This window comes from Centruroides vittatus, unplaced genomic scaffold, assembly GCF_030686945.1.
Source record: "Centruroides vittatus isolate TY-2023 unplaced genomic scaffold, ASM3068694v2 contig_796, whole genome shotgun sequence".
In the NCBI taxonomy this organism is placed as follows: Eukaryota; Metazoa; Arthropoda; class Arachnida; order Scorpiones; family Buthidae; genus Centruroides; species Centruroides vittatus.
Window position 1 is genome coordinate 552,938 of NW_027122513.1, and position 16,047 is coordinate 568,984.

Sequence of the window (16,047 nt, forward strand, 5' to 3'; positions counted from 1 at the left end):
ATTCTTACTTGTAAGATCGAATTCAATATTATTATTACCTTAGAATACATAAAAAAAATTCGTTTTTAACTTTTTCAAATTGGAAATTCCCAAATCGCAAATGATGCTACATGTCTATTAACTACAAACTTTTTTAAATAATTAAATTAGCTTTAAATAATAAAAAATATGTTTAAAAAAACTCTTCATAAAACATAGTTGCATTAATGAAGAATATAATTATGATGTATAAATGTTTAATTACTTAATTTTTTTAAAAAAAATCAAAACAGATTTTACCGTTTTTTTATTTTATTTCTAATTTAAATTTTTCAAAAAAAACTAAAAAAAATCGAGAGATTCTTGTCGGGTTGTTTTTGCAATCATTAACACAAATTATTGTATGGAAACAACTAAAACATTGTTAATGTTGTATAGATGTAGTGGTAAACGATATAAAAAAAAAAAAAAAAAAAAGCTGCATCAAGCTGTCTGACAAGAATGACATTTATTATTGTTGTAATCTGTTTTTGACAAATAGAAAAATTGCAGCCATATTGTAACACTTCTTAGTTGTTAACTGATCTAATTTAGATGGAAAATTTGAGAAAAACTACCAAAACCGGTTCGATCCGGTAGTCGTAAACTACGTTGATAGATACGCCAAGAAGTAAATATCCTATTTATAAACTAGAAAAAAATTCAAATCTAATTGTATAAATATTGAACTTTCGTGTTAGATAATACATATAACTTAAATCTTGAAAAGTTATATGTATTATCTAATTTAATTTAGCTCAGAGTTAAACTTGAAGTTAAATTATTATAAACTGTTTTAACGTTAATTTAATAAATTAATATGAATATATTTTAAAAAAATTTATAAGAAAGATGATAAATAAATTCGAAAAATTTAATTAATTTCATTATAATTTATTATCATTATCAGAATTATCAAAATTTATTTTTAAGACTTGATCCAATTTTGATCAATTAGGACATAATTGGATAAAGTTCTAAAAAAAAATAATAATAATAAAAATATAATAATTTTTAAAGTTGAGTAGACTAGTTGAGGAAATTAATTTTCTGCATCGTTCTATTTAACTTTCAAAGTATTGTATATATTTATAAAATATTTCTTTTTTTTTTTTGTAGTTACAAATTATTAAAACTTTAATAGGAATATAATTAATTACTTTTCAAAATTTTCAAAGTTAACTAATAATTAATTAATTTATAAATTATTCTTCAATGACGAACCTGTTACGTAAATAATAATGAAAATTGCATGAAGTAATTGCATTATTTACATTTTGTATTCTTTCGATATAAACTAGTCGATAAGTGAAGATAAAACTATTCTATAATATATATATATATATATATATATTTTTTTTTTTTCGGGGTGGAGAAACAGTCCTTACTCTATTTGTAAGAGACTTAGACATGCAAATTACTCAGATAAGTGGAATTCCAGGTCGAACAACGCGGAAATCTAGTTTTCACGGAATCTCTGACTGGAATTCCGATCAATTCCACGCTTCTTTACCGTGACTCGTGGTAGCTTCCTATTCTTTTCTGATTTTTGGTGCCAAACTGCATCACGTGACCGGCTCCGAAAAATGGTTTCGGAATATAAGAGTATGATAATGCTAAATTTCAAATGAATCGATTAAATCTAGGCGCCATCTTTAATTTTTTTTTTAAGTATTGGTTTGAGCGTGATTCGATATCGTTAAGTATTATAAGTATACCATTTCCGCATTTTATGGAAGACTGCGAACGTTTTAAGTCATTTTGTTAGAGATTGGAGAAAGTTCATTGACCTTTTACTACTACAACACGTCGAGTAAAAATTACAATAACCGAAACAAATTACTACATCCCAAATACTTTTTAAAATAAAATATTAATCGAGATTTTAAAAGGAGAACTATTCATTCCCTTGCTTTTGTAATTCGCTACTTTTGCGTTAAATTTATATCGAGTTTTAAATAAAAGATTATATGTTTAAATATTTATTTCTCTCATGCTTTAAATGGATTGGAGATTTATTAATATTCGGTATCTGGTAAAAATGTCGAAGAATCATCGTCGCTTCAGATTTGACTCGACAATAATCAGCAGAGCGAGAAACGAATTAAGGAAAGGGATACCTATCTGCTCACTCAAAGCAAAATTTCTCTTTGCATTTACATAACTTATAAAAGCATTTTCTATCGAGAGAAAGAAAGTTAATTCGTTTTTTTTTTCTTTTTTTCTTTCTTTTTTTCTCTCCTTCCTCTTCCTCCTCCTTTACTTTTAGTTTTTCTTTTTGCATATTGATAAAAATCGCCAAGTAAAAACCTTTCGAGTTAGTCTGGCATGAAATAGTATTTTTGGAAATTTCTCTGTCAAGAACTTACTGAAAACTCTACCGTTGATTCGTAAAAAGTGCGTCAAGCCGTTGATGATCGATTCTGTATTTTATTTTCGGAGATTCATAAATTTCATGCGTGACAAGAACGTGAAAGTGTATCGTTTATATATAACTTAGCCTTAAAGTTTGATGTAATATTCCGTTAAAAATTAGTTTCGATATTTAGATAAACAAATTATCGTTTGAAGAACTTTCATGCGGTTCAGCAAACATTTTTTTTTAAAGTTTCGATATCAAAATCTTTAGATGTTGATTGATGAAAGACGTCGACCTACTCCTTCATACAGGTTAAATCGTGATATGAATTTTTTTTTCTCTCTCTCTCTATAAACGTTTCGATTTATATTAAAAACAACTATATATCAATTTTTCAATATTAATTTTACGTAGATTATCATAAATTTCCATTTTTACAATAAGATATTTTTATTCGATAAAACTTTTGCTACATTTTTCTAACGTAAAGTAACGAAGATATTTCGTAACGTAACGTAACGTAACATCTTTCAACTTCTATTTTCTATCATAAAATGGCCCTCAATTGTATCATTTTTCTTTCATAAAATGGCCTTCAAATGTACCATTATTCTATCATAAAATGGTTTTCTATTTCCAGGGCTGTAAGATTTATATCAAAAAATATATTTCAATAGTTTTCTATAGTAAAATATTTTTCAATCGATAAAAAAACATAAGTAATAACATCATGGCAATGTTCTAGTTTTATTTTTAAATAAATAATTATTATAAATTACGTAAAAAATTCGTTAAGAATTTTACATTTATATGTTAAATTTATAAGCATTTAGTTTTAAATATTTAAAAAGAAAAAAAAAATTTAAGTCCTTTCTTACGCTTCGCATTATAAGAGCATAAATTTTAGAATATGGTTTAGTCGATTCTCTTTAATTGTGTCTTTCTTATCGCAAAAAGAAAGCACTTTAATGCCCTTTTCTTTTTCCTTTTTTGCATATAATTAAGTAAAAATTCTGAAGGAAATAGAGCGATTTGTTACTTCAGAAAATACATTAACGAGAAAATTTCTCCGATAATAAACAACGGCCATTAGTTCATGGAAGTTATACCAGATGGCGATAGTTACCGTCATTTTCCATCCCTTCCACTCTGGGAGTAGCACGTGTGCCATCTAATTTTGAACGACATTTTCCCAAATGGCATTACCGGGAGACAGACATATACAGTTGGAGATTCTCTTTCCAAAAAGTTGGGCATTGTCAATCAACTTACGTCATATTGACCGAACAGGGTCAAGAAAATAGACAGTTACCATCTGCTGCCTTCTTTCCCCCATATATATTTTTTTAATATTTCTGTACTACCGGAACAATTTCTATCCCTTTGAGGACCTCAAAAAAATCTGCCAAAGTAGACAAAAAGAAGGGGAAAAAGACCTATCCAAGTTAGTACTTTCTCTTGGGAGAAGACCAAGTTTGAATTTAGATATCAAAACTGATAGGTTTTCTAATATTACTTTTGTGTCATAAAGTTGTGTCAAATATCTAACGATAAATTTGTACGTAACAAAACGCTCAGAAGATGAGGGATGTTGATTAGAATGAAAATTTCTGATACAGAAATTGCTTGTAGTCTTATTACTTAGTGAATTACAGTAGGAGTTCAATTTTATCCAAAGTAATATTATCAAGAATTACTTCAGCAGATAGTGATACAACGTAGAAAATCGCAGATCTAAATTATATCGAAAGGATGGAAATTTACTTATTATCCAGCCAAGAGTTATCGTGCCAAAATGCATCGTTACATCAATATCTTTATAATTATTAACTTAATTATCAATAAAACTATTATAATATCATATTATTAATATATAATTTCACTTAACAATCATTTTAATCAAGATTAAAACGAAATTATGTATATAACTAGTTAATTTCTATCGAATTTATTTTTTAATTTCAGCAAAAAACACGAGACGAGTTATTCGTCGTTAATTTAACAAAATTCTTTTATATTTAATGACTGAATCAAATAATAAAATTTAGTTTTGTCGGTAGTAAAGGCAGTGACGTAGCGAACATAACTGGCACCCGGGGCACGACACTTTATTGGCGCCCTCTCCCCCCCTCCAGAGACACATATAGTAATATAATATATAGAATTTACTCGTAATAAGAATATAATACAAATAATAATAGAATGTAGTACCTACCTTAAAATATCTATAATATATTACGAATAGTTACTATTACTTTCATCCCTCCCCCTCGCTACGCCACTGAGTAAAGGTAACATTAAGAACTTTTTTTAAATATATAAAATTAATTGAGAAATAAAATCGAACGTTTCATATCTTTTAGTATGATATAACATAAATCCAATTTTTATAATGTAATTATGTTCTGTGCAATTATAAAATTGAAGGAGCAACTGAAAATCGAGCATAGATGAAAAGAAAATTAAAACGTATTAATACTTTTGAATTAGTTTTATTGCATAATATCGTGTTTAGCGCCTGCCAATCGCTAATTTAAAAAAAAATCCAATTTTAATTTATATTTTTGACATATTTTAGAGAGAATAAAAGATTATTTTGTTTAATTTTAACTACTCTAAAGATTTATCTGATAAATCCATTAAAGCTCGGTTGATTTTAATCTTGTTATTAGTATTTAATTTGCGAGTTAGATTATAAAATCTCGCCTATCAAATATATTTTAAAATTAAACAAAGAAAAAAATTCATATCGATAATGTTTCGATTCCATTTAAATAATACGCAAGTGTAAATTCAATCAATCATTTGGGTTGATGTCAGCGAAAGTACTTATGATATTTAACGATTTGCAACAGCTGCTTTCCATAATAATAAAAAAATCTGAACAAGTTCAGCCAAGAGATGCCTTCAGAATTTAATTAAACATAGAATTAAACTCGTATGCGGTTTATGAATTATTTTGTTTATTTTTTTTTTTGTCCGATAAACAACGTGATAAATACGATGTAAAATCAACTCTTTTGGTTAAATTCTGCAAACTATTATTCATCACGAACAAATTATACTTTAAATAATTAAACGGACAAAAATAAGCAAAAAAAAAAGGAGTGTTTGACATTAACAAAATTACCGTTGAAATAGTGTTAATGCTATTTATTAAAACAATTAGCGTTGAATTTTTCAAATTATGATTTAAATTATTAAAACTTTCATTAACGTGATATTTACTAATATTATAAAAGAGAATCTAATTAACTAATAGATTTTTATGGTTAGAGAAGGACGTTCGTATTACCTTTGGCACAGACGGCACCAGAAAAACTAGTATGGGAACAATCACAGATGAAGCGATTCCAACCTTCCTCGCAATGTCCTCCATTCAGGCAAGGTTGACTATCGCATTGAGTAGGAGAAGTGTGACAAGCGGGACGGATGCTTCCGGAATCTTGTTTTTTAGCGAATACGGCGATATCTACAGCTTTACCATTAACCACCAAATCTCTCATGCAGCCCACATAACCATATCTCAACATTCCCGACCACAGTTCGCTAGGCACAGACATTCCTTGATCGCTGACTCCCACTCCTCCCAAGTAAAGAGCTCCTTCCAAGTCCAGCTGGTTGGAGTTACCTGTAAGTAAACATATTTTAACAATAATAAAATGTACAAAAACTAGGAAGGAATACAAAGTAACTATCTCGATATAGCGACAGAGTTTGTTAACATAAAGTGCAAAATGATGTTGATCAAAACTTCTTTTCTACACGACGACATCCTTTTCTATCTTTTTTGCTTCGCCCGTTTATGAAAAAATAACGTGACAAGGAAACTGTTTCAGATTAGTATACTTAGTTTCCATTGATATAGTGCTATTTATCGTGTCGATTTTCTGTTTCAATGTCCAATTTTCCATTCATTTAAACGAAATTTTTAGATGAGAATCGATCTTCTTTAATCAAAAATTTATATAAAAGTTTTTATTTAATATTTATTTAACTAAAATTTTAAAAAAATTAATTAATTTATAATGAAACTTTAAAAAGAATTTTTTTAAAAAATTATATAAAAACTGTTAAGGTTTTTTTTTAAATGTAACTTCTGAAGTAAATTAATTTTAAACAGTCAATTTTAAAACTTTCGTGATTCGATTTGCCTCAAAACTTAATTAAGTTAAAATTTTAAAAAAATAAATAATATTTTCTAGAGAATTACAAATTTAGAATCTTTGATAATTCTTCAATTTGCCAACATTAATTTGGATCGAGTACCATTCTCATCATTACGTCCTCAAATCAGCTTATTATTTAGTTGAGCAATAAATATAACTAAATGTGCCTCTTAATTATTTCTAAATCTTAAACTGGAAATTCCAGTGTTTACTCAAATTCCTAAGGAATTTCTGGAACTTAATGAATTAAAATCATTACAATCAAAATTCACTTCCGTTATTGCTCCTTAAATATGATTTTACTCTTCATTTATTTTCATTTTCTTTATCAACAGCATTTCTTGAATTGAATAATTTAATTATCAAACAGTTTTCCGTTACTTCTTTGATCTTTTTTTAAATAATTAAGAGATAATTTTAAATTTTAATGAAGCTCCTTAGTGCCAGGAAGAAAAAGGAAAAATATATATATATCAGTAAATCTAATTATTTTAAGATGAACAACTTAACAAAACTGTAAATTATATTTGCATAGCATTAAAGATAATTGATATAAAAATAAATGTATATTTAAGTAAATAGGTATTACAGTAATTTATTTTAAAGATGAACGAGTTTGATCTTATGTAATTTATTGTTTTACAAGTGAAGTTTAGTGGTAATTTACCGCTTACCTGGGGTTATAAAGTCTACAGCAGATTCATCTACGGTTACACGACCAGACTTTCCTGTTCTCCTTAATGACACAGTATGCCACTGACCATCATCGACTCTTCTTGTAGTGGCTTTTGCCTTGACCGCACCGGATCCAAGATTAAGTAACAAGAACACGTGTCCGTCGAGTAACTCGAAAGCGAAAAAATCCCCTTGGGCAGTGGCACCACTGTTATACATTAAGACTCCATTAGGTTCATTAGTACGGATCTTGAATGAAATGCTTCCAGCTCTCGCTGCTTCCCAACTTGGTAGAGCCTAGATGATGAAAAAATGCTTATGAATTATGCTCTTCTGGGAACGAAAACACTTTATAATAATGGGTAAAATAATTTTAAGACAATGTTTATACTAATAAAAAGCAAATATTAAACATAACGTAACAAAATATAGGCGAAGAAATGCATTAAAAAAAGGTTATCGACCGGTAAGTTATCGTATATCGATAAATGATGAAATAACAAAACGAATTGTTACGAAAAAGATCACGTGGCTTTGTTATCAGTTAACCAGAATTTTTTTTTCACAATCACATAAAAAGTAAATAGTTTTTACGAATAAATGTATATTATACGCTCCATCACATTGTAATTTAACAATTATAAAGTATTTTTATGCATCATTCATTGCATTACATTTAAGATGTTTAAAAGTTGTTTTACATCAAAATAATATTTTAAAAACGAATTTTTATTTGAACGTAAATAAGATAAATTTAATTAAACATTTTAATAAATTTTTTTGTTATTCGTTATACAAAATTGATTTTCTTCCGTCCTTAAAAATACATTTAAAACAAGGAAAAAAAGGACTGGTACTTAACTCAGGAGTTCATGAATTGTCTTCATATAAATTAACTTCGGCAAGAAAAATAACAACTCCTGATTGATTAAGAGATTAGGTAAAGAAAATTATAAGCTTTCACAAAGTTTATCAATCACGGAAAATGTCTTATAAGATCTTGTTGTGATCTATATTATTTATCATTTATATAAATGGTCTTTGGTTCATGTAAATTATGATTAGAAGAGAAGATAGCTGACCCGAATTGAATGAGAAATGAATAAAAATTTTTGCTATTAAAACTTGAATATTAGTAAGATCTTTGATTACTTAAACATCTTCCTAAATTAAGATAAAGAGAAACGAGTTTCTGTAATTAAGGAAAGTAAAAGTAATAGGTTAATATTTTATTTGGATTGCTAAAGATAACCATTTTAGTAATGTTTATTAACAATATTCTTATTTTTATTGCTAACATTAAAAATCTCTAATATTATTTTTATTTTTCATAATTACAACTAAAGAGATTTTATATAAAATTTCAATTATATGATTATTATCTTTTTTTCTTTTAATAAATTTTCGGAAATTAGCTTCATAAACGAAAAAACATGAGAATGTCGCTTAAAGGAAAAAAGCAACGTGAAATCAAATACTGTAAACAATACAATGTAAAAAATCAGTGTAAAATCAAATACTGTAAACAATACAATGTAAAAAATCAGTGTAAAATCAAATACTGTAAACAATACAATGTAAAAAATCAGTGTAAAATCAAATACTGTAAACAATACAATGTAAAAAATCAGTGTAAAATCAAATACTGTAAACAATACAATGTAAAAAATCAGTGTAAAATCAAATACTGTAAACAATACAATGTAAAAAATCAGTGTAAAATCAAATACTGTAAACAATACAATGTAAAAAATCAGTGTAAAATCAAATACTGTAAACAATACAATGTAAAAAATCAGTGTAAAATCAAATACTGTAAACAATACAATGTAAAAAATCAGTGTAAAATCAAATACTGTAAACAATACAATGTAAAAAATCAGTGTAAAATCAAATACTGTAAACAATACAATGTAAAAAATCAGTGTAAAATCAAATACTGTAAACAATACAATGTAAAAAATCAGTGTAAAATCAAATACTGTAAACAATACAATGTAAAAAATCAGTGTAAAATCAAATACTGTAAACAATACAATGTAAAAAATCAGTGTAAAATCAAATACTGTAAACAATACAATGTAAAAAATCAGTGTAAAATCAAATACTGTAAACAACGTTGAATCTGGCATTGAAACCTTTCGAAGTTCAATATTAATAAATCGTTAATTTTTGTTAGACGACGTTTATGTATAAGCTATAACAAAATCAATGGCAATCTCTGTAGACTAGGTAGTCAATATATATAGCAACTTTATCACAAAAGCAGAACTTGTTTGAGGCAGATCTAAGTTGGGAAGAAGTGAATAGCTGTCTATCAACCATCTGCTAGGTGACGATATTGGGTCACAACAGTGAAGGCAATAAACCGGATCTCAACGGTATCGAGATCATTGAAACCCATAACCCCGAGAGAAATTTCATCGTTCCAGTCGACTTAACACTTCAACTGCACTCTTACATCACTTTTAATCTATGGCTTCTCCACCAGTAGATTTTCTCATAGGCACTCGAATCTCTCGACATCCAGTCTAAATGTCTTTGTAATATCGAAAAATTTCGATATTACCGAGACATTTTCAGTATTTCGACTACGATCATTCCACTAAAGAATAAAATATATCTATAACATTTTCTAGAAATTAAATTCCAATAAATCCAAGATGAAATTTAAAAATTTCACGTCCATAAATCTGTTCCATTTTAATTATAAATAAGAATTTTTTGACAGAATTAAATTGTTAGAACAATTAAGTTTCGTGCAAAAAATTATATAAAAATTAACCAGCGATGAATGCTTTTATATAAATACTAAAAGAAAAGAAAATTTTTCAATTATTGAATTTTTAGTTGAATGAAATTATTGCTTGTGAGAATAAATTTAAAAGTGAAAGAACGAAAAAATTATATATTAGATTTTTTTTAAGTTTCTACTGAAAAAAATTAGAATTTACTTCTAATTTTGCAATAAATTAGATAAGGAATTTGCAATAAAAAGGATTTCAAACATGATTTTTATATATATTTTTTCCTTAGATGCTTATTTAAATCTTTGTTTAGGTATGAAATTTATATAACTTTATTTGATTATTTTTGAAACAATTTTCTCATCTGTCATTTTTTGTTTCTATTCTGTCCTAATATTTTTAATAGAAAGGCTGAAAATGTCAAAAATAAAATAGGAAAATATTTCTGTTATCGCAGATTTAAATTACGAATATATATTCAAATTTTCGACAAAAATATGTAATTCGAAGCAATAATACTCCTAAAACAATACAAAAAAAGTTATAAAAATTCGTTTTTATTGCTTCTAAATCTAGAATTACATCGATATTAAGTTTAAATTTTAATGCAATAAGGATTTTTTAAGGATTAAATATCGTTATTTAAAACTCATTTTTATCAACAGTGACAAAACTTTTATCAAATAATAAGAGATTTATTTTATTTTATTAAAAAAATCTGTTAATAGGGCCGGATTTACACGTAAGCTAAACAAGCTTCAGCTTAGGGCCTCATATTTTTGCACGTATCATTATTTAGTGGAGGTGAAGGTCCCGTTATATGTTACAGCTTAGGGCCACACCCCTGAAAGTTAATCGCATTTAATTTAATCTGTTATTAAACGTTATTACTATAAATCATGCTCGTGTGATTGCCATTTTATACCATAAATAATATAAATGACTCAATTTAAAAAATTCTATTTTTAAATAAATACTGTATAATGCTCCTTAATTGTAGATTTATTCTAAAGCAAAAAAGAAAGCCAGAAACAAATTTAAATTAAATTAATAAAATCGTTTATAATTTATATTAAAAGTTATAATTTGTTTTAATGGTAAGTTATCCTTTATGCTGAACGTTCTTTTAATTTAAAAATCTCCACGAAATTGTTTTTTCTCTTCTTGTTTTACAGGAGCCAGTTAATTTTAGAATGCCATCTTAAATTTAATATCAGAGAGAAATAAAAGAATTATGGGGAAAGTTAGTAGAAATATAAAAGTTTTCTAATGTAAAAACCATTTAGAAACACGTTTCTCAGTTTAAATAATGACAGAATAAGAAAATGGACATTGTATTTTATTTATTTTTTTTTCATTTTTTTGCCTTTTTTGGAAGGAAGAAAATCGCTTTTTTAATTATTGACTAAATTAACAAATTAAAAAATCCACTCAAAAAGTATTGATTAAACAATAAATAAATAAAATACTAATTGTCATTGTCGTTTCGTTGTACAATTTAATAATCGTTAAGTTATTCTGATTGCAATATTTTTTAACTTTTATTTTTTAATATTGTGAATTTTCGAAAGATAAAAATGATTTCGTGTATACTTTATATAATAGTTTAAGTTTATTTTTGTGATTTTAGTTTTAGAAAGGATGCCTTTAGGATATTTCTATATGTTTCTTATATTTCTTTAAATAAAAAAAAATTTCTTGTACGTAGGTTGGAAGGTCTTTCTCGTCAACAAATGTTTTCTTAGTATAGTATAGTTGCAATATTAAATTTCTTCATTCTTTATTCTTTCGTTATGGTCTTCTGTGGTTTTATTCTTTTTATTTTGTATTAATTCTACTAAAAGAAGAATGATAAAATATATGTTTTTCTTTTATTTAGTTGAAAATACCTCAACGAAATTTTTCTTAAGCATTATTGATCATTTGCACTCAAGAGAGAAACCTTTAGAACGAAGTGCATTGTATGCTGAATATTATGAAAAACATCTCCACGTTTCTTTCATATAAATTTAAAATTCTTTTATTCTTATCCCAAGAATTGTTAAAAATTTAATCTAGTTTTTATAATGAAATTTCAATACATTGTGCGTTATTAATTTTTTAAAATAAAAATCGCGTGGTATTTTACAATAAACAATATGATTTCGTGCAGTCTTTTACTTCGTTTTGTGAAATTAGATTAATTTAATGAACTCACAGAACAAGCTTTTATTTAATTATATATAAAATGTGACTTCTAAGTAAACAAATTTCTAAACAGACTCGAGATCTAATAGAGTAGTTCTTTCTCATGATGCAAATAGAATATTATACAAGCAATAGAGTACATTGTACAAAATTATTTTAATATAATAATAATTCATTCGTTTAATAATAATAATTTTAATAGAAAATAATTCTTATTTACCAGGATAAAGCCTTCTGAACTTAAAATAAAATGAGAAATTAAAAAAAAACCATGTCTAAAATACACGTCTGATTTGGCTTACGATATAAAACCTATAAATTAATAATTTCATAAATACTTAAACCATAAACGTCCCTTGCGAGAAATTAATTCGAGTGAAATTTCCGAAGAAATAAGATACGAAGAGATAAAATTTCCAAATTTGTTTACTGACAGATCCTGAGTTAAAATTTTTAAATCGATTTTTGTATATCTATCCATCTTTATAATAACATAATTTAATTTAATTCATTAAAATCTACCGATATTTATAAAATATTTAATAAATTATATTTGAAGTTTTAAATAATAAAATTATAAAAAGCATCCTCAGGGGTATAAAATATGGGGAGGGAGCTTGTTAACAAGTCACCTTCCAATTGGTATGATCAGATGTTATATCATCAAATTACTCACTTATAGTTATAAATATGTATATTTATTATTTAAAATATTTTTAAAAGTTAACAAAGTGAAGGGCTTTTCTGTAGGAAAAGCGTCATTGTCCAAACTTTGCACACTGGCGTCGGTGACAGGATGCTCTTAATTGAATTATTTGTTAGACGTCTGGGAATATGAAAGCAACTAGAATAACGAGATTAAAATGACTTAAGTAAACTAATACATAACGAACGATATTTACCAAATAGATACTCTTACAATTCTGTTTGAAAATTTTGTTAGAATTAAAATAGAAAATGAATAGGAAAATTCCTCCATCTTCTTTCTACATTTTCAATTAATATTACTTAAATTTCTTTTTATTTATTGTTAAAATTTTCCTAAACTTTATCATTAAAAATTTTTTAAAATACAATTAAAAATAATAACGTATATAATTAAATAAAAAAGAGATTCAAACATTAGAAAATATAATTAATAAACTCCCCAATAAAATATTGTGAACTATATTTCTTTAGATATTATTCTAGACGATTTTGTTTTCGTTTTTTCCATTTTAATGTAAATTAATTATTCATGGAAACAAAAGTAAAAGAATGATGTATGGTGGAAGATAGAAGCCTGCAATTAGTAACTAATGAAATCTATCTGCTGGACGAAAAATAGTTCTGGCAGAGACATTATTTATCAACCTTAATTGTTGGCTTCTTTGAGAGTTTCTGCTCGTTTTATTTAAGGGTGTTGATGTAAGAGACAGTAAATCGAAAGGAAATAAATGCTTATATCTTATAGAGTTATTTTTTTTTGTCGTCTTCTTCAATGAGAAAAATTAAATGAAAATCAAACACGCTCTCATCTAAAAGTTTTAAAATGTTTATTCCAAATTATTTCCAAAACTCAATTTGGATAGCACAATTCGAGTTTATGAATTTTCATTGTCCCTCTGTTTATTCATTTAGTTTTCGCAATCTGAATTTCGATTTAAGAGAAAAGAAGTTTTTTTTTGTAACAATCTTTACTGTAAGTCAATTTACATGCAGAAAATTACTTTTTAAGAAAATCAGGTTTAAATTTAAAATACGGTTTAAAAAGTTTGGATCATCATAATAAATAAGTTGTCAAGGTGACAGTTTAAAAATACTTTTAAATCATAAAGAAAATTCAAAATAACAGGTGCTTTACGTTTGTCTTAAGTTACTAAAGATCTAGTTTCCAGAGACTTTAGCGTGTTTTAAATAAGTCAAAACATATTTGAAAAACAGATTTTGCAGCTTGAAATATAAAAACGTAAAGAATTTCTTAGAAAAATAATATAAAATAGCTCTCGTAACAAGTGTATACAGGAAAGGATATCAACTGTACCAGGAAAGATTCCTTGGTTGTGAATGTGATCGGATCAGCAGCTTCAACCTCCTGACACAAGAAATGCAGGTTGCCATGGAGAACTATGAGTTTGTTTCCAGTCCTGGCCAGCTCGATCAGATCTAAAGTTAGACTGTCTGCCACGAATTCCACCTACAAATAGAAAAAAATTGGATATAGAGAGAGTATTAATGCCGTCGTCTCCATAAAACATTCATGAATTGAAAAATGGTATCTTAAGTAAAGCGGTCGAATCCATAAACAAACCGAACAGATTCTGTTCAATAATATTGAATAAACATAGAAATGCGATTGGGAATTTCAAGTAGTTCAGTAGGAGCGAATTCAAGCTGATTGAAGCTTGAAAATGGAAAATTCTATAAAATACCACGTGAATGTAAACGAATCTCTTCCACAAAATACCATCTCTGTTCAAAATATTTTAGTAAATGGCTTACTTCTAATTATGATAATCTGTTTGCGACGAGTAAATAATTTTTTTATGATATACGTTTGCGTAAAATTAATGAATTATATCTACATACATATTAATTAAATTTTCACTAAGTTATAAATTTTAAAACCAGATTTTAATTAAATAAATTGCTTTTATTACTGTCGTTGTTGTTGTTGAGAGATAAGAAGAAACTGTCGAGTTTAACAAGAGAATTTCAGAAGAAACTTGTAAAAAGTATAAGATATTTTTATTTTCGACGTTTTATTTTATTATTGGTATTAAAAAAGTACCGGTATAAATTCGGAACTTAGGAAAAAATTCATACAATACCTTACGTAAGCAGCCTATGAAGTTGTTTCTTCCTTTGAATCCCGTAGGGCCTGATATAGGGCTGCTTCCTCCTATATTCAACACGCTGCTAGCTAATAAAGAAAAGGTTCCTGCAGTTGAACCTCTTTCTGTATACACTCCGTCGACGGTTATAGAAAACTGCAAAGATATAAAACATACGTATAAAATTTGACTGGAATTTTTACATTAATTTTGAAATATAAAATGGAAATTTACGACAGGTGATGATTATTAAAGACTTTTTTGTATTAATTATGATAAAATTTACGAGTTAAAATACTAAATAATCCAATATCAACTGAGAAATACTCCACTTGATGCTTCGATACTTTATGGAAAGAATTTTAAAAACATTTATAGGTTTAGATAATGCATAAATTCATGAGAGAAAAATACATCATTTTTAAATGTAACATTTTTCCATTTTTATAAAATTTATGAGGTTACTTTAAATGCCTTTAATAAATAGTTAAACGAAACTTCAACAAGTTTTAATCAAGTAGTAAATCTTGGATAAGGTTAAAAGCTTTAAAATTTTAAAATTTTCTATATCTTATGTATTATCTACTACATTCTTTTCGAGTTTTGATAGAAACTTTTTGATTTATAAGTGAAAAGTTTGATGATAACGATCATGATTACGATCGGAATTAATTTTGCCAATCGATAAAATTCAAAATGTATAAAGAAAAATAATATATTTAATTAATTTAAATGTTTCAAAATTCAGTTATTTCTAAAGATATTTTTAGCCTTTTGAATAAAAGTCAATTCGAATGTAGGCAATGTCATCCAAGGGTAAGTTCATAACAAAGAAAAGAAGAAAGATCTGACAAACTCCTGTTCCATCTTGTTGTCAGTCACCTGAGCCAACACTAAAGAAAGAACGTCAGCTGCCATCAATGACAGAATTTTGGATCCAGCAGCCAATCTTCAAAATTCTACTCTTATACGACTTTCACCAACTCAATTCGTCTTTCGTATTTTCTTATTTTACTGAAGCTTTCGATCGACTCATGAGTTTATTTAACACAAGCAAAAGTTCCGCAAATTATATTTCA

At 26.6% G+C, this 16,047-nt stretch overlaps 1 protein-coding gene across 6 annotated transcripts in view; it reads right to left on the reverse strand.

Moving 5' to 3' along the window:
* LOC136981825 (neurexin 1-like) overlaps positions 1–16,047 on the reverse strand; it is a 191,201-nt gene that overhangs the window by 14,045 nt on the left and 161,109 nt on the right. For all 6 annotated transcript variants that reach the window (XM_067278199.1, XM_067278195.1, XM_067278196.1 and 3 more), the window contains 4 exons: positions 14,966–15,124; positions 14,179–14,331; positions 7,221–7,518; positions 5,673–6,008 (listed from right to left, as the gene is read on the reverse strand). In XM_067278199.1, coding sequence (XP_067134300.1) covers positions 5,673–6,008; positions 7,221–7,518; positions 14,179–14,331; positions 14,966–15,124 — 946 coding nt within the window. The remainder of the gene's footprint in view (positions 1–5,672; positions 6,009–7,220; positions 7,519–14,178; positions 14,332–14,965; positions 15,125–16,047) is intronic.